This window comes from Microcaecilia unicolor, chromosome 4 (assembly GCF_901765095.1).
Source record: "Microcaecilia unicolor chromosome 4, aMicUni1.1, whole genome shotgun sequence".
Taxonomy (NCBI): Eukaryota; Metazoa; Chordata; class Amphibia; order Gymnophiona; family Siphonopidae; genus Microcaecilia; species Microcaecilia unicolor.
This window is the reverse complement of record NC_044034.1, coordinates 293,818,119-293,840,174: the sequence shown is the minus strand read 5'-3', so window position 1 is coordinate 293,840,174 and position 22,056 is coordinate 293,818,119. Positions and strand designations below refer to the sequence as shown.

Here is a 22,056-nt window from a genome sequence, read left to right as displayed (position 1 = left end):
AAATGAAGGAAGCTCACAGAACAATGTGCTGAAATGATGTGTTCTTAAACATATGTAGATTTACCTTCTATAATGGTACTTCTGTAACATAGGTAGCAACATTTACATGCCAATCGTGCATGTAAATGTTTAGAATAATGGAATTTATGTGCCTACTAGTAAAAAAGGCCCATTTCCAAAACCAATGAAACGGGCGCTAGCATGTGGCTTTTTGTGTGTGTGTGTGTGTGTGAGGGTGCGGTGTGTGTGCAGGTTGTTGATGTGTGTCTTTTTTTGTTTTGTTTTTTGCTTGGGGGTTGGGGGATGTGTTGTGCTGTCCTTGGTCGCTGTTTGCTGCTGGCTGGGTTGCAGGTAATCCTTCCAGCTGGGCCGCAGCTTGTCCTGTTCGCCCACGTCCCAGATGGTGACGAGCACGTTGTTTTCCGGCTTCTCTGACTCCATGTCAAGCGATCCCAAATATAGTCTGTGCTATAGGCCCTCTGGCACTCTTCAGTACTGGCATTAGGCATTTAAAAATTTCTCCCCCCCCCCCCCCCCCCGGTCTATTTTTGCACATACCCACAGCAGGAATATTCTTCTCTCGTTCCAGCGGTGGTTCTGTGCTCTCCGTGCTGCACAGATAATGAGCCATTTTGCTGGGGAATGCTCCTCCCTTATTGTCACGTAGTTTCCTCTGATTGGTCCGTCTTACGTTGCCTAGTGTTGCCTGGGAACGGTGTTGTGATGGTCCTTTGTGTTTCAGAATGTTGAGGGTGTTTTTTCTGATTGGTCCGTCATGCGAGGGCGGGGCAGAGAGACATGGTCAGTGTTGTGGCTTCACCACCATGAATCCATGAACCCTTCAGGGAGTGACTGAGTGACTTCAGAACGTTGTCTTCAGAACGTTGAGGGTGAGTTTTATTATAGTAGATGTGTGCACATAGGCCTGTAACTGCCAAAATTCCACCTAAGTGCTTATCTGCAATTACCTAGTTAACCTACATAGTGCGTATTTGCAGCAGGGTGTACACATAGGCAGAGCATGGGCAAGGCTCAAACATATACATTTAACTAATAGAATGCTATAAGTTATGTGCATATCTGCAGCACTTAGGCACTAACTTTCATACTAGCTCCATGGCTGACATAAATACTCATGCGTAAATGTTAAGCACCTTATTACCCGGTTAGGTTAGTATCCTATAAAGGAAAGTTGTTCCTTCATAGAATAGGCTCCTGTCAGGCACTGATTCCCCCATTTTGGGAGAAATGTCACCGCCATCAAAGTTAACCAAAGACTGTACCTCCTCAAGCCTTAAAATTAAATGATACTGTATTACACCTATTGTAACTTATGAGGTGCAAGTTACTCTCAATCAGTATACATGGGGATTTCAAATTAAAGTTAATGTGCATGTTTGACCTCCCTAACCCTAACCTAGCGCTGCTCATTTTCAGCATAGCAAACTTATGGACATTGTGCTATACAACTTGTATTTTTGGTCACTGAGGGGAGGGTAGTTTCCATTCCAGGGAATATACCGTACTTGTTAGCTGCTTTGTTACCCAGGGAATTCCTTTGGGCAGAGACCTCTTGTATGTGATCTATCACCAGTGTACAGTGCTGCATATGTCCAATAGCACTATAGAAATAAGTGCACGTGGTCATGATGAGGATCAGTTTTCAGGTGTCCATACTGTATCAATGCTTTGCATGTGACAGCCTGATAAGTGCATGGGGTTTTGAAAATTAGCAGTACAGCAGCACCCCAATTTGATTAGGTTAATGATAAGAGTAACTGAGTTGAAGAGCTCTCAGAAACATTAAACATTAATCTGTTCCCAGAAATAAGGTTTGTAATTATTTTGCTTGATTTAATGGTCAACTGAATTGCAGCTATATTGTACCACAGAAGTTGCCTGAAAGCAATCAATAACACTGCTGACTGAGATCTTGAACTCCAGACAGCAGGCAGATTTTGATTAGTGTAATGGAGAAGAATGGGAGGCAAGAGAGAAAGTTTAGGTTTTGACCTGCGATCTGAATAAGAAGTGATGCAAATTCTTTGTATAGTTATAACAGTTATATGATTTCTTGTCATAAACCCTCCCCCCCCCCTCCCCCCACACTCACCATGATACCTACTCTTTTTGATTCTCCTATATCCATTGTTGATTCCCTTCATTATTTGGGCATTGCTCTGTATTCCTGACTTACTTTCTCAAAACAGATTTCTATGGTTCCAAAAGCTGGATTCCTAGCACTCCACAGACTATACGGTTTATTAGACATGTCCTGGACTTCCGTGCTCTGCACACTCTCTATAATGCCTTCATTGGTTCTAGACTTGATTACTGTAATATGATCTGTTTATTTATTTGTTGCATTTGTATCCCACATTTTCCCACCTATTTGCAGGCTCAATGTGGCTTACATTATTTCGTAATGGCGATCGCCATTTCCGGAATGAGAAATACTAAGTGGTATTGCATTAAAGTTCATAGGTGACAGAGTAGATTAAGCAGTCAAGTAAAGAGAATTCATACTCGGAATGAGAAATAAAGTGGTATTGCGTTAAAGTTCATTCGTGACAAAGTAACTGAAGCAGTCAAGTATAGAGTTCGGTTTTGTCCAGTTCTGGTATGAGTTTCGTTGTCTGGTATTTAGGATGGATCATTGTGGTATGCCTTATTGAACAGGTTGGTTTTTAGTGATTTTCGGAAGTTAGTTAGGTCGTGCATTGTTTTCATGGCGTTTGGTAGTGCATTCCATGGTTGCGTGCTTATGTAGGAGAAGCTGGATGCATGTGTTAATTTATATTTTAGTCCTTTGCAGCTGGGGTAGTGGAGATTCAGGAATGGGCGTGCTGACCTTTTTGTGTTCCTGGTTGGTAAGTCTATGAGGTCTGACATGTAGACTTGGGCCTCACCGTGAATGATTTTATGAACCAGAGTGCAAATTTTGAACGTAATATGTTCTTTAAGTGGGAGCCAGAGTAGTTTTTCTCTTAGGGGTTTGGTGCTTTCGTATTTCGTTTTTCCAAATTGAGTCTGGCTGCTGTGTTTTGGGCAGTTTGAAGTTTCTTAATGATTTGTTCTTTGCATCCGGCATAGATTGCATTGCGGTAATCTAGGTGGCTTAGTACCATTAATTGTACCAGGCTGTGGAATATTTCCCTTGGGAAGAAAGGTTTTACTCTTTTGAGTTTCCACATTGAATGGAACATTTTCTTTGTTGTATTTTTCGCATGGCTTTCTAGTGTGAGATTTCAGTCAATTGTGACTCCTAGAATTTTCAGGCTATCTGAAACAGGAAGGGTATAGTTTGGGGTGTTTATAGTGGTGGGTTTGTTCATGTTATATTGTGATGAGAGGATGAGACATTGTGTTTTTTCTGCGTTGAGTTTTAATTGAAATGTATCCGCCCATGAATTCATGATTTGGAGGCTGTGTTTGATTTCATTTGTGATTTCTGTTGGATCATGTTTGAACGGGATGTAGATCGTGACATCATCTGCGTAGATGTAGGGATTAAGGCCTTGGTTGGATAGCGATTTGGCTAGAGGTGTCATCATTAGGTTGAAAAGGGTCGGTGAAAGCGGTGATCCTTGGGGTACTCCGCATTCTGGTTTCCATGGTGATGATGTATTCGAATTTGATATCACTTGGTATGTTCTTGCGGTTAGGAAGCCTTTGATCCAACTAAGTACGCTTCCTCCAATCCTGAAGTATTCTAGGATGTTTAATAGTATTTTATGGCTTACCATGTCGAACATGCTGGACATGTCAAATTGTAGGAGAAGTACACTATTGCCAGTTGCAATTGCTTGTTTGAATTTGGTTAGGAGAGTGATTAGTACTGTTTCGGTGCTGTGGTTGGATCGAAATCCTGATTGTGGTTCATGTAATATTGAGAATTTGTTTAGTCGGTAAGCTGCTTGGTTACCATAGTTTCCATTAGTTTGACTGCCAGAGGGATAGATTCTACCGGGTGGTAGTTGGTTATGTCATTTGCTTTTTTCTTTGAATCTTTAGGTATTGGGGTGAGTAGTATGTTTCCTTTATCCTTAGGGAAGAGTCCGTGTTGTAACATGTAGTTTAGGTGCGTCATGAGGTCTGTTATGAAGGTTTGAGCGGCGGATTTTATTAGGTTGTTGGGGCATATGTCCAGTTTGCAGTGGGATTTGGCAAACCTGTTGATCGCTTGGGTGACGGTTTCATCAGTAAGTACAGCGAAGTTTGTCCACATTTGGTCTGCTGGATATTCATCAGGGATTGGGTCCAGATAGTCAATTAATTTTTCGTGGTCGGTGGTATTAAGTGGTAAGGTGATTCGTAGCTTTACAATTTTCTCGTTGAAAATATTTAGCGAGGTTGTCTGCTGATGGGGTGTCTGTGTTGGTTGTGGTAACTGGTGTGGTATCTAGTAGTTTGTTCACAAGTTGGAAACGTTTATGCGTGTCTTTGTAGTCTGGCCCTATTTTGGTTTTGTAGTATGAACATTTGGTTTGTCTTATTGCATATTTGTATTTTCTTTGCATTCGTTTCTATGTGTTAAGTGTGCATTCATCTTTTATTTTATTCCATGCTCGTTCAAGCCTCCTAACTTGTGTTTTTAGTTTTTTCAGTTCTTCATTAAACCATGGTATCGAGTTGTGTCTTCATGAGGTTCTTGTTTGTAGTGGTGCTATGTTGTCTAATATGCTTCTGCATCTGTTGTCCCAATCTAGGAGATAGTGTTTCAAGTCTGTTTGTGCTGTCCATTCGTTCTTGTAGATCTGTTGCCAGAATGTTACAGGGTCAATTTGGCCTCTCGTGGTGTAGATTGTGCGTTGTTGATTGTGGTATGATCCTTTTTTTCGCCATTGTAGGGATAGGTTTAATTTGTGGTGGTCTGACCATGGTATGTCCGTCCATTTTGTATCTGTTAGTATTAGGTTTAAGTCTGAGGACAGTTTGTGTGTGATGAGGTCGAGTGTGTGTTCTTTGACATGGGTTGCTTGCATATTTGGCCAGTTGAGGTCCCATAGTTGGAGGAAATCCTTGCATTCACGTGCATTGGTTGAGTTAGGGTCTTCTAGGTGTAGGTTTATGTCCCCTATTATAAGTAGATTGGAGTTAGATACACATGTATTCGATATGAAAACCATGAAGTGTGGTTGGCATTCATGCCAGTTACCTGGTGGTCTATAAAACAAGACAACGTTTAGGTGGTCGAGCAAGGTTGTATGGTGGATTCTAACTGAGGCAATTTCAAGTTGGGGTGTTATGGACTCGGCTGCTGTTGTTACGGTGAAGTGGGATCTATGGATTGGTGCTATGCCTCCTTCTCTTTTTTTCTTTTCTTGTCCAGTGAGTGATTTTGTAGCCTGGGGGGGGGGGGGGGGCACAGATCTAAAATTATGGGGTCCTTATGATTGTGGATCCAGGTTTCACTGATGAATAATAGGTCGAGGTTGTTTGTCATGATCCAGTCTGTTATTATTGTTGTTTTGTTGACTACTGATCTGACTTTTATGTATCCCACTTGAATTGTTTGGTAGGGGTCAGTTAGGTTTGAAGTTGTGCTGATTTTTCTTAGTTGTCTATTCTCTTGTAGTCTAGGTTTGTTGTGTCCTTTCTTTCCTTTGTATTGATTTTGTCCGCGTATAGTAGTTCTTCCATTGTTTTGGTTGTTGTTATTTTGGTGAGATGTATTGTATCTGGGTAGTCTGTTGAGCTTGTGTATTGTGGGTATGTTGTTGGTATCTGTGAGGGGGTGGTTAGTGTGTGGTGAATTAGGGATAAGGAGTAAATTATTAGGAGCTGTTTGGCGGTGTTCATTTTGGTGTTAGTTCGCTTTGGGCTGTTAGATGATCAGGTATGATGGTTGCGTTGTTGGTCTTTGTTCATAGGATGGTGTCTATGTGGTCTGGAGTGGTTTTGTTGCTCTATGGTAATGGTGAGCGGGTTGATTGGTTAAAAATGACTGGTTTACTCACAGTTAGATGTGCGGTCCTAGAGCTGTATCCAGAGTTTAATTACACGTTGAGTGAAGAAAACTTTTCTCCGATTCGTTTTAAATTTACTACATTGTAGCTTCATCGCATGCCCCTAGTCCTAGTATTTTTGGAAAGCGTGAACAGATGCTTCACATCTACCCATTCAACTCCACTCATTATTTTATAGACCTCTATCATATCTCCCCTCAGCCGCCTTTTCTCCAAGCTGAAGAGCCCTAGCCACTTTAGCCTTTCCTCATAGGGAAGTCATCCCATCCCCTTTATCATTTTCATTGCCCTTCTCTGCACCTTTTCTAATTCCACTATATCTTTTATGAGATGCGGCGACCAGAAATGAACACAATATTCGAGGTGCGGTCGCACCATGGAGCGATACAAAGGCATTATAATATCCTCATTTTTGTTTCCATTCCTTTGCTAATAATACCTAAAATTCTATTTGCTTTCTTAGCCGCAGCAGCACACTGAGCAGAAGGTTTCAACGTATCATCAACGACGACACTTAGATCCCTTTCTTGATCCGTGACTCCTAACGTGGAACCTTGCATGTCATAGCGATAATTCGGATTCCTCTTTCCCACGTGCATCACTTTGCACTTGCTCACATTAAACGTTATCTGCCATTTAGACGCCCAGTCTCCCAGTCTCGTAAGGTTCTCTTGTAATTTTTCACAATCCTCCCACGATTTAACGACTTTGAATAACTCTGTGTAATCAGCAAATTTAATTACCTCACTAGTTACTCCCATCTCTAGGTCATTTATAAATATGTTAAAAAGCAGCGGTCTGAGCACAGAGCCCTGGGGAACCCCACTAACTACCCTTCTCCATTGAGAATACTGACCATTTAACCATACTCTCTGTTTTCTAACTTTTAACTAGTTTTTAATCCACAATAGAACACTACCTCCTATCCCATGACACTCCAATTTCCTCTGGAGTCTTTCATGAGGTACTTTGTCAAACGCCTTCTGAAAATCCAGATACACAATATCAACCGGCTCCTCTTTATCCACATGTTTGTTCTCCTCTTCAAAGAAATGTAGTAGATTGATGAGGCAAGATTTCCCTTCACTAATTCCATGTTGACTTTGTCTCATTAATCCATGCTTTTGAATATGCTCTGTAATTTTGTTCTTAATAATAGTCTCTACCATTTTGCTCGGCACCGACGTCAGACTCACCGGTCTATAATTTCTCGGATCTCCTCTGGAACCTTTTTAAAAAATCAGCGTTACATTGGCCACCCTCCAATCTTCCGGTACCACGCTTGATTTTAAGGATAAATTACATATTACTATCAATAGCTCCGCAAGTTCATTTTTCAGTTCTATCTGTACTCTGTAATGAATACTATCTGGTCCAGGAGATTTGCTACTCTTCAGTTTGTAGAACTGCCCCATTACATCCTCCAGGTTTACAGAGAATTCATTAAGTTTCTCCGACTCGTCAGCTTCGAATACCATTTCCGGCACCGGTATCCCACCCAAATCTTCCTTGGTGAAGACCGAAGCAAAGAATTCATTTAATCTCTCCACTACGGCTTTGTCTTCCCTGATCGCCCCTTTTACTCCTCGGTCATCTAGCGGTCCAACTGACTCTTTTGCTGGCTTCCTGCTTTTAATATACCTTAAAAAAAAAATTACTATGTGTTTTTGCCTCCAACGCAATCTTTTTTCCGAAGTCCCTCTTAGCTTTCCTTATCAGCGCTTTCCATTTGACTTGACATTCCTCTCAATCCAAGTCTAGCATTTCTCCTTTCTCCCCCCATCCATGTCCAGCATTTCTCCTCTCTATCCTCCCCTCCATCCATGTTCATCTCACTTCCTTTCTCTTCCCTCTTCTCTATCCATGTCCATCATTCTCTCCCCCCTCCCCTCCCTTCCATCCATGTGCATCTCCTTCCCTCCCCTCCATTTATGTCCAACATTCCTCCTTTCTCCCCTCTTCCTCCCCTCCATCCATGTACATTTCCTTCCTCTGTCTTCTTTCCCATCCATCCATGTCTAGCATTTCTCCTCTCTCCCCTCCCATCCATCCATGTCCAGCATTTCTCCTCTCTCCTCTGCCCTCCCCTCCATCCATGTCCAGCAATTCTCCTCTTTCCTCATCCATGTCCAGCAAGTCTCCTATCTCTCCTGCTCTCTTCTCTATCCATGTTCTGCAGTTCTCGCTCCCCTGTCCTCCCATCCATCCATGTCCAGTGATCCTCCTCTCTCCCTTGCCCTCCCCTTCATCCATCCATGTCCAGCGATTCTTTCTCCCCTACCTTCTGCCTCCATCCATCCATAGCCAGTGATTCTCCTCTCTCCCCTGCTCTTCTCTCCATCCATGTCCAGCAATTATTTCTCCCCTGCTCTTCTCTCCATCCATGTCCAGCAATTCTTTCTCTCCTGCTCTTCTTTCCATCCATGTCCATCAATTCTCCTCTCTCCCCCCTCCCATCCCCTCCATCCATGCCCAGTGATTTTCCTCTTTCCAGCCCTCCCTTCCATCCATCTATGTCCAGAGATTCTCCTCTGCCCTCCCCTCATCCATTTCCAGCGATTCTTCTCTCTTCCGTGCCCTCCCCTCATCCATCCATGTCCAACACTTCTTCTCTCTCCCTGCCCTCCCTTCCATCCATTCATGCCCAGCAATTCTCCTCTCTACCCTGCTCTCCTCTCCATCCATGTCCAACAATTCTCTTTTCTCCCCTGCCCTCCCCTACATCCATGTTCAACAATTCTCCTCTCTCCCATCTCCTCTCCTTCTGTCCTCCACTCCCTTTCATGTCCAGTGATCTCCTTTCTCCCCTGCCCTCCCTTTCATCCATGTCCAGCACTTCTCTCTCCCCTGATCTCCCCTCCATTCATCCATGCCCAGCAATTCTCCTACCTCCTCTGCCTTCCCCTCCTTCCATTCATGTCCAGAAAGTCTCTTACCTCCTCTGCCCTCCCCTCCATCCATTCATGTCCAGAAATTCTCCTCTTTCCCTTGCCTTCCCCTCCCATTCAGGTTCAGCAATTCTCCTTTCTCACTGTCCTCCCCTCCATCTATTCATGTCCAGAAATTTTCCTCTCTCCCCTGCCCTTCTTTTCATCCATCTATGCCCAGCAATTCTCCTCTCTCTCCTGCTCTCCTTTCCATCCATGTCCACCAGTTCTCCTATCTCCCATGCTATCTCCCATCTTCATCCATTTGCAGCAATTCTCCTCACTCCTCTGCCCTCCCCTATATCCATGTCCAGTAATTCTCATCCCTCCCATGCCCTCTTCTCCCATCCATGTCCAGCAATTCTGCTTCTCCCCTGCCGTCCCCTCCATCCATGTCCAGCAGTTCTCCTCTCTCCCCTCCCCTTCTCACCATCCATGTCCAGTGATTCTCCTCTCTCCCCTGCCTTCCCCTCCCATCGATGTCCAGTGATTCTCCTCTTTCCTCACATACCATCCATGTCCAGTGATTCTCCTCTCTCCCCCCTTATCTCCTCTCCCATCTATGTCCTATGATTCTTTTTCCCCTTGTCTTCCACTCCCACCCATATTCAGCAATTCTCTTCTCTTCCCTGCCCTCCTCTCCTATTCATGTCCATCGATTCTCCTCTCCCTCTGCCCTTCCTCCTTCTCTCAGCCAGTACAAGGCCCGGCACCAGCACTGAGGATCCTTTGTGCCCAACGCCATGTGCTGAGAAGGCCCTTTTAATTCCACCCTCTCTGACAAGTATGTGTCAATGGGGCGGTACCAACAGGGCCTCCACGAGTAGATAGGCTTGAAGACTGAGTGTGCTGGTGCCAGACCTTGTACCGAGTGTTCAAGGGCCCAGACTCAAGCAAGCAGCAAGAGGAAATGAGGGTAGCAAGTGGAAAGGGGAAGTATTTGGTACATACATACTTGTTTTGGGGCAGAGAGAGGAAGAGAAGACTTCATTCTCTTTGGCTTCAGCTTGACTGAAGCAGGCGGGAAAGGTTCCTGCCTGCTTAAACCACACTGAGTGGACTGGCTGCTGATATTCAGTTAACTGGGCACTGCTGCTGATTATTGGCTCTGACCTCCATGGCAGTGCCCGGTTAGTGCTGGGGTGGTCTGGGTACAGAGTCAGGGAGGAACTGATAGTTATGTGGGCACTGGATGAATTCAATGCCAGTGCCTGCATAGTTAAGTGGGCAGATAGGACCGCAAAAAGGAAGTCCTGTCTTTGCCTACTTAACTATGCTGGTATCTACACCCCAGATATTCAGTGCCATGCCAGAACATGGATCAACATTGTCTGCTGCCTAAAAACCATTGACCACCATGAACTGAATATCAACTAATTAAGCAAAAGATCAGTAATGATAAAAGTATAACAACTGAACGAATAGAACAAGTCAACGTGTCATCCTTTGACAGCAATTATGGATCTAGATATGCTAAAACATTTATTACATGACTACATCTAGTAATAATTGTGACAAGCTTTGGTCAGTTGCACTGTTTAAGGGCAGCACAGTCTTTGGGTTATTAAAAGGTGCATGAGTTTGAAGCTATGGATGTTCCACGGTACCCCAATTCATCCTGGCATAATGTCTGGCAGGATAAAGCAGGTTTGGGGAATGAGAAGTGGCTAGATCTTGCATCCATGTGTTATGTGGAATGGTGATGGTGGTATGAAGTGGAGGAGTAGCGTAGTGGTTGGAGCAGTGAGAGAGATCCAGGGAAGCCTGGATTCATGTTCTGCTTCTCTCCTCTGACCATGGGCAAGTTATTTCACCCTCCATTGCTCTAGCACAAATTTAGGACTAGATTTAATCTGTGCTGTACATTAATGTGTATAATTTACTCCAAGCCCCATTATTGTCAGTGAAGGCCTATTTACTTAGAACTGGCATTAATTATATTAAAGCAGATTAATAAATCTAGCACCCATAGATTCTAAGCCCTCTTGGGTAGGCAACTATCTGCTGTAGCTGAAATATAATTTGCCTTGCGTGTGCATTTTGGAAAGAAGAAGAGTAATCAAATGCAGGCAGTACACCCTTGACATGCAAGTTTCTGCAGGAGACATGAAGCAGCTTGAAGCTTACCATTCTTATTTTTATCTATGTTGTGATTTCATTTTCCCAATGAATAAAGCCAGGAGGTGGTAACTGATGTGAAAGCTATGTAGCTTCAGCTAGCATTGGGGGGAGAGGGGACTGCCAGATTTTATAAAATGTGTGAAGGATGAAAGCTCGCACACATCCACTTGTTTCATCATTTTTGGAGGAGTGTAAAAGAGAGGACAGGAGTATCCCAGGTTGCTAATATGAACAAAATCAGTACAGAAATGAAATTGTTTTATATAATATTCTTGAAAATGTTAAACCATTAAATGTGTATCAGAAGGATGCACTGGTTCAAAATGGTGGGAAAGCTAATAAAACTACCCATGGCTTGATGGTTATAATGGTGTACTTGTCTTTATGTTGCCAGGCTGTTAATATAAAATATCTACTAAATTCTATCTTCTCTTTTGTAGTAAAGGTCTTTAATCTTAATGATGGCCCCAAGCCCAGTTATATAGCAGTTTTTGCTTCTCATGCAGGATTCCTCCCCCCCCCCAAAAAAAAAAAAACCCAAAAAAACCCCACACACATTCATTTTCCACACACATTCATTTTCCTGCAAGAACCTTCATTGGCTCTTTCTTCTCTCCCATCCCCAGAGGGTGCGAAAATAGCTACAGCTGACTTTGCCTGTGGAGTTATGCCTCCATGATTCTATATTTAGAGACCATTCGCTGTTCTGCATGACCCACCACCATTCATCTTCACTTCAGCAGAAGACAGTAGTGGGGCTTATTAACCTGTTCCTTTCTCACTGTGGCTTCTCCCTTTCTAGTGTTCACTGTGATGAGGGCCAGCTTATCCTCTTCCAGGGCTGAAAACAATGCCATTAGTCTCTGCTTCTAGGATAGCCTGTAAAAGACTGATCGCTGGTTATTAAAGGCAGTCAGTGTGCATAACATTCTATAGTTCCAGAGCAATAATTATTAATAGAGTTATCAGTGTTTACAACATTCTACAGTCACAGAACAGAGCAGTCATTATTTATAATATTCCATCAATGCACACAGTGCTGTACAGTCACAGAGCAATGGTTGAGTGAAGATCCCTTGCTGACTTATAATCTCTCACATTGTCAGTGCGGTCTTCTTTATTGTTAGTAAAATCAGTGTTTTCAGCTGGCAAAGCCAGAAATGTCAACTGCATTGTCCAAAAATGCAAAGGAACTTCCAGAGGAAAGTAAAACCGATGTACCAGTACTGTTAAGAGAGGGTGAGGATTCACAAGCATCACATGTGTTTTTGAAATCCAGATTTCTTTCAGCATATTTAACATGTTTTTCAGAATTACTGTTGGTGCCCTCCAGACAGGATCCCAGAACAGAAAGGTGGGGGGTAGCCTAATGGTTAGTGCAGTGGGCTGAGAACCTGAACTGGGTTTAATTCCCACTGCAGCTCCCTCTGGGCAAGTCACTTAACCATCCATTGCCCCAGGAGATCATGTGATGCCTAGAGCAGGAGCTGAGGCTGCTTGCTTGGCTCCTCCGGCTCCCCACCAAATTGGTAATATAGCCTGTCTGTTTTTGCAAGAAATGAGTCAGAAAGCTTTCCTGCTTTTTGCTGTGGTTGTTGGCTGTGAGCAACACAGAGTTTGAAGACCTTGTTTGGGGTTGTGGCATCAAGATTCTCTCGTAGGGCCTCGGAGAAACCAAGGAGAGCAGAAACCAATATGGCAGCTCAAGCAGTCCAGCCGAGTCCTTCAGTTTATTTTGAATGGACTAAGGAAATTGTAACAGAAGTGCACACTGTGGTGGAAGCTGCCTTGGATGCTAAATTACAGCAAGTGCAAGATCGTTTTGAGGTTGCTTATGAACGATTGGATAATTTGGAGCTCAAGAATGATGCTTAGCAACATCGTGTAGGTTCTTTGGAGACTGCGGCTCAGCATATGGTGGATGCTACAGATCAACTTCGCCTTGCTTTTAAGCAGATGGAATGCAAAGTGGAAACTTTGGAGGGCAGAGCATGATGCAATAATTTGCGATTGGTTGATAGTTCTCAATTCCTGATGGATGTAGACTTGGTGAAGACTCTCGAGACTTGGCTTCCACAATCCTTAAATTTGACTTTTAGTGAGGATTCTTTTAAAATTAAGTGGGCCCGTAAGATTGGTCTCAGGACTGGTGATTTGGCTCGTCATAGAGTGATTATTTTTTGTGTTTTATCATTTGGAGCACAAGAGTATTAACTTACAAGCCGTGAGTGCTGGACATTGCCTGGCCTATAATAACCAGAGAGTTCTGTATTTTCAAGACTATACTTCTAAAGTGGGCACTCAGCGGAAAGCTTTTGCTCCTCTGTATTCTGAACTTTATGTCTGGCAAATTTCATGTGCTCTACTCTATCCTACACGACTTCAGATTGTGTCAGCTGATAAAACTGTGGAAACAGTGCAAACTTTTATTCAATCTCTCCCAGCCAAAGGAAGACCTTAGATGATTGCTGTCCAATTTTTTGAAATTTTTTCTCAGTTGTGGTAGGTTGATATGTTTATTATCTGTGACTTAGCTTGTCATATTTACCTGAATACGGCAGGACATTTATATTGGACTCTACACCTGTTTGGTGATCTAGTTGTATCAGGATATATTGCTTTCATTTGTATCTTTGATTATTTGGGCTTTTGGTACGCAGGTGGGGGTGGTTGGGGGTATTCATGTGTTCATTCCCTTGAAATTGGGGATAGTAATTTAGGTGGTGATGGGAGTTGGGTTTGGTGGGATAGGTAATAGGTTAGTGGGGAGGCCGGAGGGTATTGGGTGGTTGGGGAGAAAACTGAAACTTTGAGACAACTGTATTCTGTATGCGTATTGCTTGTTAATTTGTTTGCTGTATTAGTTGTCAATAAAACAGATTTGAAATGAACCATCCATTGCCCCAGGTTATGAGCCCAGTAGGGACAGAAAAAGTACCTGCATATAATAAATGTAAATTGCTTTGATTGTACCACAGAAAGGTGGTATATCATATCCCTTTACCCATTAGGTGGCATATAGTTGTTCTAGGGCATACACATTTCCCAATAGAACTAAAGGTCAACAAATAGTAAATAATTGTAATTGATAGCTGAAAGCTCAGGCAGAACCAGGGCAGGGGTCTGATGTCATGAACCTCCATTCACAACAACTCAGAAATTTTTCTCTCCATTTTATATCCTTCTCAACTTATGCTGGTCTAGCCATGGCAGTGATAGTCTCTCATTTGGGCCAAGCCACCAGGGCTTTTGCCAGTACTCTGCAGTCATGAACACTAACTCCAGACACTAGATGTCACCATTGTGCAGTGACTGGAGACTTTCCCACCTGGGATATGTGAGCACTGCTTCTGCAGCATCCCCAGCCCCTGTTAGTCAAGGCAGCAGAGTCCTGGCCCTGGAATTAGGGTTACCATATGGCTCCAGAAAAAGGAGGACACATTGATCCAGTCTGGGTTTTGCTTCCATTGAAAGCAATGGAAGTAAAACCCAGACTGGCTCAATCTGTCCTCCGTTTTCTGGAGCCATATGGTAACCCTACCTGTTATGAAATCAGGTCCTTTACATGGCAGTAGTGCTATCATTGGTATAGCTCAAAAGGAACAATATTGTAGTTGTCATTGTTCAAGGAAGAGTCTTCCCTCTAGAATTCACACTTTCTCTTTCTTTCAGGGTCACTGGCGGGGAACTGTTTGAAGACATTGTTGCCAGAGAATATTACAGTGAGGCAGATGCAAGGTGAGTAACCTCCTCCCTCCTCGTTACCTCCCCTATACTGCATCCCCCCACTCCATCTCCATCAGACTACTTTCAGCCAGTCTCAGCTCTCCATGCAAGTCTCACCCTTTGCTTCCTTCTGTTTCTTGAATCCCACTCACTCTGGAGGGCACTGTGTCTATTCAGCATTAACCTATTGCAAGCCAGGATATGGTGGCAGAGCCCTTTAATATCTGGAGTAAAACAGGGAACACAGGGGGCCCAAGATAGCTGCAGGTCTCTAGGAAAAGGCAGGTCTAGTTCTGACCATTTAATTTGTTGTGTGTTCATATAGGATCCTGTTTCTGTATAACTCTTAACATTAAAAGAAGAAAACAGGAAGAACTAGTACCTCACAGAGACTTAGAAATGAAGAATAGAGTAGGGGTGATCATAACAAAGGAACTTGAAATACTCTGTTGGACACAAAATAAAGACGTTTTTCTGAGAACCAAGTCTCCTTGGTTCCTTTTTTATGGTCGTCCCTACTCTGTTCTTCATGAACTCTAACATTAAATCAGTTTGAAACCAGTTATGTCAGAATACATTTAAAACTGGTTTAAAAATTGATTTCTGGTGCATTTATTGGGAACAGTTTAAATGGGGACTGTACTTTATCTGTATTCCTAGCTTTTCCAATGGAAACATTAACTTTTTAATGTATCCCTGTGCCCACCCCCTGGGTCATTCAGTCCTAGAGGTGATAGGTTCTTTGTCTCTGTGCCCATCCCTTGAGCCATCCAATCCCAGAAGTAATAGGCTCTCTATCCCTGTGCCCATCCCCTTGGTCATTCAGTCCTGAAAGTGGCAGGCTTTGTATTACTGTGCTCATCCCTTGTATCACCCAGTATTAGAAGTGATGGGTGCTTTGTCTCAGGACCCATCCCCAGAACCAATCTGTCCTAAATGCTATATACCCCCTATCTTTTGAGCCAGAGGGTCTTTCCACTAATAAACTTTTGATAATGTGCAAAGAGGTCAGAATTTGATGATCTCAATTTTTTTCATTGATCAGTGAAGGGGTTTTAAAAAGTAATTCTCAATAATAAACAGAGTAGGTAAAACCTAGACATAGGGTAAGATTCTAGCTGGTTGTGGAGTGTTTCCCCACCTGTTCTGATGCCTCTACAACTGGTTGGGTTTTCAGGATGTCCACATTTAATGTGCATGAGATGCATTGGATATGTGATATTTACAAGTTATCTCATGCCTATTCATTATGTATATCTTGAAGATCTTATGTGACACCATGACCGTGATTCTAGGCTTCAACAGAAGGAGTCTTAAATAATAACAGCCTTATTCTTCTGGACAGTAACTACTGCCGTGAACCAGGCTGAAGCCCAGTCATGGCCTTTAATTCCCCAACTCAGTGCAATCTGGGATTTCATGCTCTCTTCTTCTCTTAAAATCAGGCTGCAAGGGTTCATTTGATCTTATGTTCTGGAAGGTGAAAAATGTCATGCATGCAAATTGAAACCTAACAAGAAAACCCCAGGTTTTAGAGAGAAGCATGACCATTTATGGAAGTCCATAGTTCTGTAGGACTTTTTTGAAAGCTAAATATGTCTAGATTAGGGTTCATTGCAGAAGTTCCTTTGATTAAACTTGGGGAATGTAGTATGATGTGAACCCTAGAAGTAGGTACGGCCTGAAAAAAGATCCCACTTATAATTTGAGGTTAGTTCCATGGGTGAGAATGTGGACTCCTGATCAGAGATTGTAGTAATATGATCTATAAATATTAGATACTGTGGGAAAATCCCCAGCTTACATAGTTGGGGGTTCATGAAGATCATGATCTTTTTGACCCATCTTAATGTCCTTTAGGCACAGATGTGCTGTGTGCTGCAGTTTCTGGGTTAGGACTGTCCAAATGCTACATATAATCAGGGAGAGAGCTGAATTAGTTCTGGTTTTACCTCCACGTATTGTGAGGTTCTGTTGTAAATGCAGACTGTACATGAAATATACTACTAGACCAGGATTAGGTCACCATGTCCCTTATAACATGGCTAGGGATGGCACTTCAGACAGGAAAACCTGAGAAGCAGATCAGTTTTGGTTTTGTCTCTTATTGTATCTATGGACTGTAGCTCTTCCTTTCATATAGAAGCTGGAACTATAAGTCGTGCATGCGGTTTGAATAAAGCCAGGACCTGATCATCTGGTAACCCTCTGAACTGCTAACTGAGTAATTAATTCTGCAAGATCATCCCAGTGGGAGACTAAAAGGAATATTTTCTCCACACTCCCTAGTGGATCTCAGAGCCAGGGAAGAATTTGTTGTTCTCATGATTCCTTCTCTCCGGATCATCATAGATAGGCCGATTCAACTCTAGTAATGGGGCACTCAGCAAAAGGCACATAAGAAATCGTAGTCCTGTGCATACTCAGTAGGAAAAGGAGGACCTAAAATCCCAGCATGCTTTGGTGTATATGCTAAAGTAGTAGTAATGGCTGCCCCAAACACAAACTTTTTAACTATTGGAATCTTTGTTGTGGTATTTAACAACAGATTTCTGTGGAAAGACAATCCCGTAGAAAATAAAAATAACACAATATATAATCTTCTCCTATCTGTTTCTGTGTCATTTCCAGCCATGTTCATAACATATCAGTTCGGGGAAACTCTCCATGATATGAATTTGGAGACCTTAGAGAGCCAAACAGATGACAAAATCTGATTTAGTTATGCTTTTTTTTTTTTTTTTAAATTTCTGGTAGCAGCTGTAAATTCAACATAATTAGCCACAGGAAACTTATCTGTGCTTGTGTAAGTGGGAAAGATTAGGGATCAGTAGCTTATAGGACAGATTCCCTGCTGTGCGCCAGAACTACCAAATTAAAGGTAAAGGGAATAGGATTTGATATATCACTTTTCTGTGGTTATAATCAAAGCAGTTTACATTTTATATACAGGTACCACATATACTCAAATATGAACTAAGATTCTTGGGCCAAAAAAATGTCCCAAAAATAGGGATCTCGGTTTATATTCGAGTCTACACCTCAACCGATAACTGGTACTATTGTCGCCTCCCTTCCCCAAGGTGTCCTGCTTGGCTGCCATGGCCGGCTCTGCTCCTAGCCCCTCCCCTCCAACTGGAAACGCTCAGTCCCTTCTTGGAAGGTGAACATCCCCCTTCCTGACCCACTTTAGGCCCCCTCCCTGGGCATACTTTACAGCCCTGGTGGTCCAATGGTGAGCTGGGGCAGGAGCAATCCTCCTACACTCCTGCCCATGCAGTCTCCTTAGTTAAAATGGCTGCCGCAAGTTCCCGTGGCAGTCTCACAGCAAACATTTTAACTATGGAAACTGCACAGGCAGGAGCGTAGAAGCATTGCTCCTGTCCAAGCTCACCACTGGACCAACAGGGCTGTAAGGTAGGCCCAGGAGGGGGGGTGTTTGCCTTACAAGGAGAGACTGAGCGTTTCCAGTTGAGGGGGCTGGGGGCAGAGTCGGACACTGCAGGAATGCCAGATGCCAAGAGGGAGGGAGGACGAAAGGAAGAAGAGAGAGGGGATTACCAGTACTTGAATATAAACCATTGGTTTATATTTGAATTACCATGTCCCCCCCCCCCCCCCCCCCCCCCCCCACACACACACTTTTCAGGGGAAAAATGTTACCTCGGTTTATATGCGCATGGGTTTATATTCCAGTATATACAGTACTTATTTTTGTACCTGGGGCAATGAAGGGCCCAGAGTCACAAGGAGCTGCAGTGGGTATCAAACCCAGTTCCTGTTACACAGTTCCAGAAGGATGACTTTTTTGACCAGTCCTGATTTTGAACTTACATCCTAAAGCAGCATAGTATTTCTGATTCTACCTATTGAAATCAGTGCTGCAGATCTGAAAACATGTAGGATAGGGTTGTTAAAAATACAGGATTATCTTAAAATCTCACTTCAGGAATTGGATAACATAGCAACTCTGCCTGTGTGACCCTGATCTCATCATTTTATCTCCCTGTGTCCTAATCACTGACTCTCTGTAACTCTGAGCATGCCACTTTATCTCTCTGTGCCTCAGTGATCTCCTTGTGCCTCAGTTACTGGTTCCCTGTGTCACTGTGAACTCGATCATATTATCTCCCTATGCCTTAGTTACTGACTCTCTGTGTGACCCTGAGCTTATTACTTTATTTACCTGTGCCTCATTCATTGACTCTGTATGTCACTGAGCTCATCACTATATCTCCCTGTACCTCAGTCACTGACTCTCTGTGTGACCCTGATCTTTTCTCTTTATCTCCCTGTACCTCAGGCGCCAACTCTCTGTGTGACCCTGAGCTCATCACTTAATCTCCCTGTGTCCCAGTCACTGAATATCTAGGTGACCCTGAGCTCATCATTTTATCTCCCTGTGCCTCAGTCACAGACTTTGTGTGATCCTGATCTCATCACTTTATTTCTTTGTGCCTCAATTTACCCTAGAGTAATTTGCTAATAATAATATAATTTTAAGTCTCTAAGGCAGTGGTTCCCAAACCTGTCCTGTAATGACTTTATAAAGTTTAATCCATAGCAGGAAATGTGCATTGAAGTCCCTCAATTGTATATTCATACCATTGTCAATGACCACAGTAAAAACAGCCCAGAAATTTTTCTGAAGTAAATATAACATCAGATTTTTGGGATACCATTTCACCTATATCTTTGCTCCTTTTGAATGCAGCCAGTCCAGTTTTCAGGATATCCACAATGAATATTCATGAGAAAGATTTGCTTGCAGTGGAGGAGTTTGCATGTTCCTGACAATTATACAAACTCAGTGAACCATCATTGTGTCCTTTTACCCACAGGAGGGTGAGCAGTTTTCAAATAAACCATTTACCCAGCTGAATAGTTTTTAGAAATTGCCTACGTGAGGCACTTATAAAAATTTCTAGAAAGTCACCTATGTTATATATGTTTAGTAAAAGCTGACCTAAAGAGGTGAAAACGTTATCTCAAATAATCAAAACATCAAATATACTTCTCTTTAAAACCCTCTAAATAATAATCATATTATATGGACCGCCAAACAACAGAGAACATAAAAACATAAGAACTTAAGCATTGTCGTACTGGATAGATCAAAGGTCCATCAAGTTCAGTATGTTTCCGACAGTGGTCAATCCAGGTTACAAGTACCTGGCAAGATCCCAGAACAGTAAGACAAATTTTTATGTTGCTTATCCTAGAAATAAGGAGTGGATTTTCCCAAGTCCATCTTAATAATGGCTTATGGTCTTTTAGGAAATTATCCAAATCTTTTTTAAACCCTGCTAAGCTAACTGCTTTTGCTGCATTTAATTACATGTGGAGCGAAGAACTATTTTTTCTGCCCTGTTTTAAATTTACTGCTTAGTAGTTTCATTCCATGCCCCCTAGTCCTAATATGTTTGGAGAGAGTAAACAAGCGATTCACCTCTACCCGTTCTCCACTCAGTTTTTTATAGACCTCTATCATATCTCCACTCAGCCATCTCTTCTCCAAGCTGAAGAGCCCTAGCTGCTTTAGCATTTCCTCATAGGGAAGTTATCCCTTCGCCTTTATCATTTTTGTTGCCCTTCTATTTGCCTTTTCTAATTCCGCTATATTTTGTTTGAGATGCGGTGACCAGAATTGCAGTATGGAGCAATAGAAAGGCATTGTAACATTCTCATTTTTGTTTTCCATTCCTTTCCTAATAATCCTTAACATTCTATTTGCTTTCTTAGCTGCTGCTGCAGGCTGACAGAGAGTTTCAACATATCATCAACGATGACCCTTAAATCCTTTTCCTGGTCGGTGATTCCTAATGTGGGACCTTAAATCATGTAGCTATAGTTTGGGTTCCTCTTTTCCAAATGCATCACTTTGCACTTCCTCATATTAAACATCATCTGCCATTTGGATGCCCAGTCTCCCAGTCTTGTAAGATCATCTTGCAATTTTTCACAATCCTCTTGTGTCATTAGAAAATTTAATTACCTCACTAGTTATGCCCATCTTTAGATAACTTATGAATATATTAAAAATCAGTGATTCCAGCATAGATTCCTTGCAGAACCCAATCCCAATGCCTACCAATGGCGGAAGGTGAGCTGGAGCACAGCCACAGCCATGACAGTAACCAGTTTTTGTTTGTTCCACAATAGGACATTATTTCCTGTCCCATGACTTTAAATTTCCTCAGGAGTCTTGTGAAGCAAAATGTAGACTCAAGGTTTCATTATCTAACTTAGTCCATTGTTTTTCTTCATTCAACTTGTATATTCAAAATCTCATTAAACTCTTATACATCTTCACACAAGAGGTAACCAAATTCACTTATCTGATTCAAGCAGCCAGTCAATCAATTCTGACATGAATTAATGTTTTGTATCCACTTCTGCCTCATGGATTCTGACTAGAAAGTTTTTTGTCACAGGTCCATATTCACATAGCTTTAGTCCTATAAAAAAAGATGGTGTCAGCAGTTTATCACAGTCCATAGTGCTCATTTTCAAAGCACATAGACTTACAAAGTTACAGAGAGGGGCATTTTCGATATGACGTCCAAGTCGGACTTTGGACGTTTTGCGCTAAATATCCCAAATCCAAATAGGAGAGAAAAAAAAACACAGAGGGGGTGGAGGTGCACTGATTCCCTACGTATTGCAATGAAAGCCAAAAAAGGGGGAGTAGGGGAAGATGGCTCTTCTTAAACACCGAAGGAGACGTGTGGATGAAATAAAAGCTTTATTACAAAAACATTAAATTCGACTCGACACAGCAACTGTGTTTCGGCGCCTGAGCACCTGCCTCAGGAGTCTTATGATGTCAATTATAATGTCAATGTAGATGTGAAAAGTACACAAATGGGGTATGAAAACAAAACCCTGATTGAGAGAAAGCAACAAACAAAAATCTTCATAAGCTACCAGTTGAATTTGATGTTTTTGTAATAAAGCTTTTAATTCATCCACACGTCTCCTTTGGTGTTTGAGAAGAGCTATCTTCCCCTACTCCCCCTTTTTTTTTGGCTTCCAAATCCAAATAGAAAACATGACCATTTTCAAAACCACAAAACATATGTCCTTTTTTTTTAAATACTGTTTATAACAAGTGTTTGTGCTCTTTGCGTTTATCTTTTCAGGCCATTTTTGATGTAGGATGTACATTGGTATGTAGGAGGGGGCCAGCATTTTTAGTAGACTGGTCCCCCAGACATCCCAGGAGAGCAATGGTGCACCCTAGGGGGCACTGCTGTGGACTTCATATAAATGCTCCCAAGTACACGTCTCACTGTTGCGCCTTTATCTTGTCC

The 22,056-nt window shown here is 42.4% G+C and overlaps 1 protein-coding gene across 20 annotated transcripts in view; it reads left to right on the top strand.

The window, feature by feature from the left end:
* The window catches only part of CAMK2B (calcium/calmodulin dependent protein kinase II beta), a 453,822-nt gene that overhangs the window by 174,214 nt on the left and 257,552 nt on the right, over nt 1-22,056 (top strand). For all 20 annotated transcript variants that reach the window (XM_030201732.1, XM_030201722.1, XM_030201730.1 and 17 more), the window contains exon 5: nt 14,690-14,755. In XM_030201732.1, the coding sequence (XP_030057592.1) occupies nt 14,690-14,755 (66 nt within the window). The remainder of the gene's footprint in view (nt 1-14,689; nt 14,756-22,056) is intronic.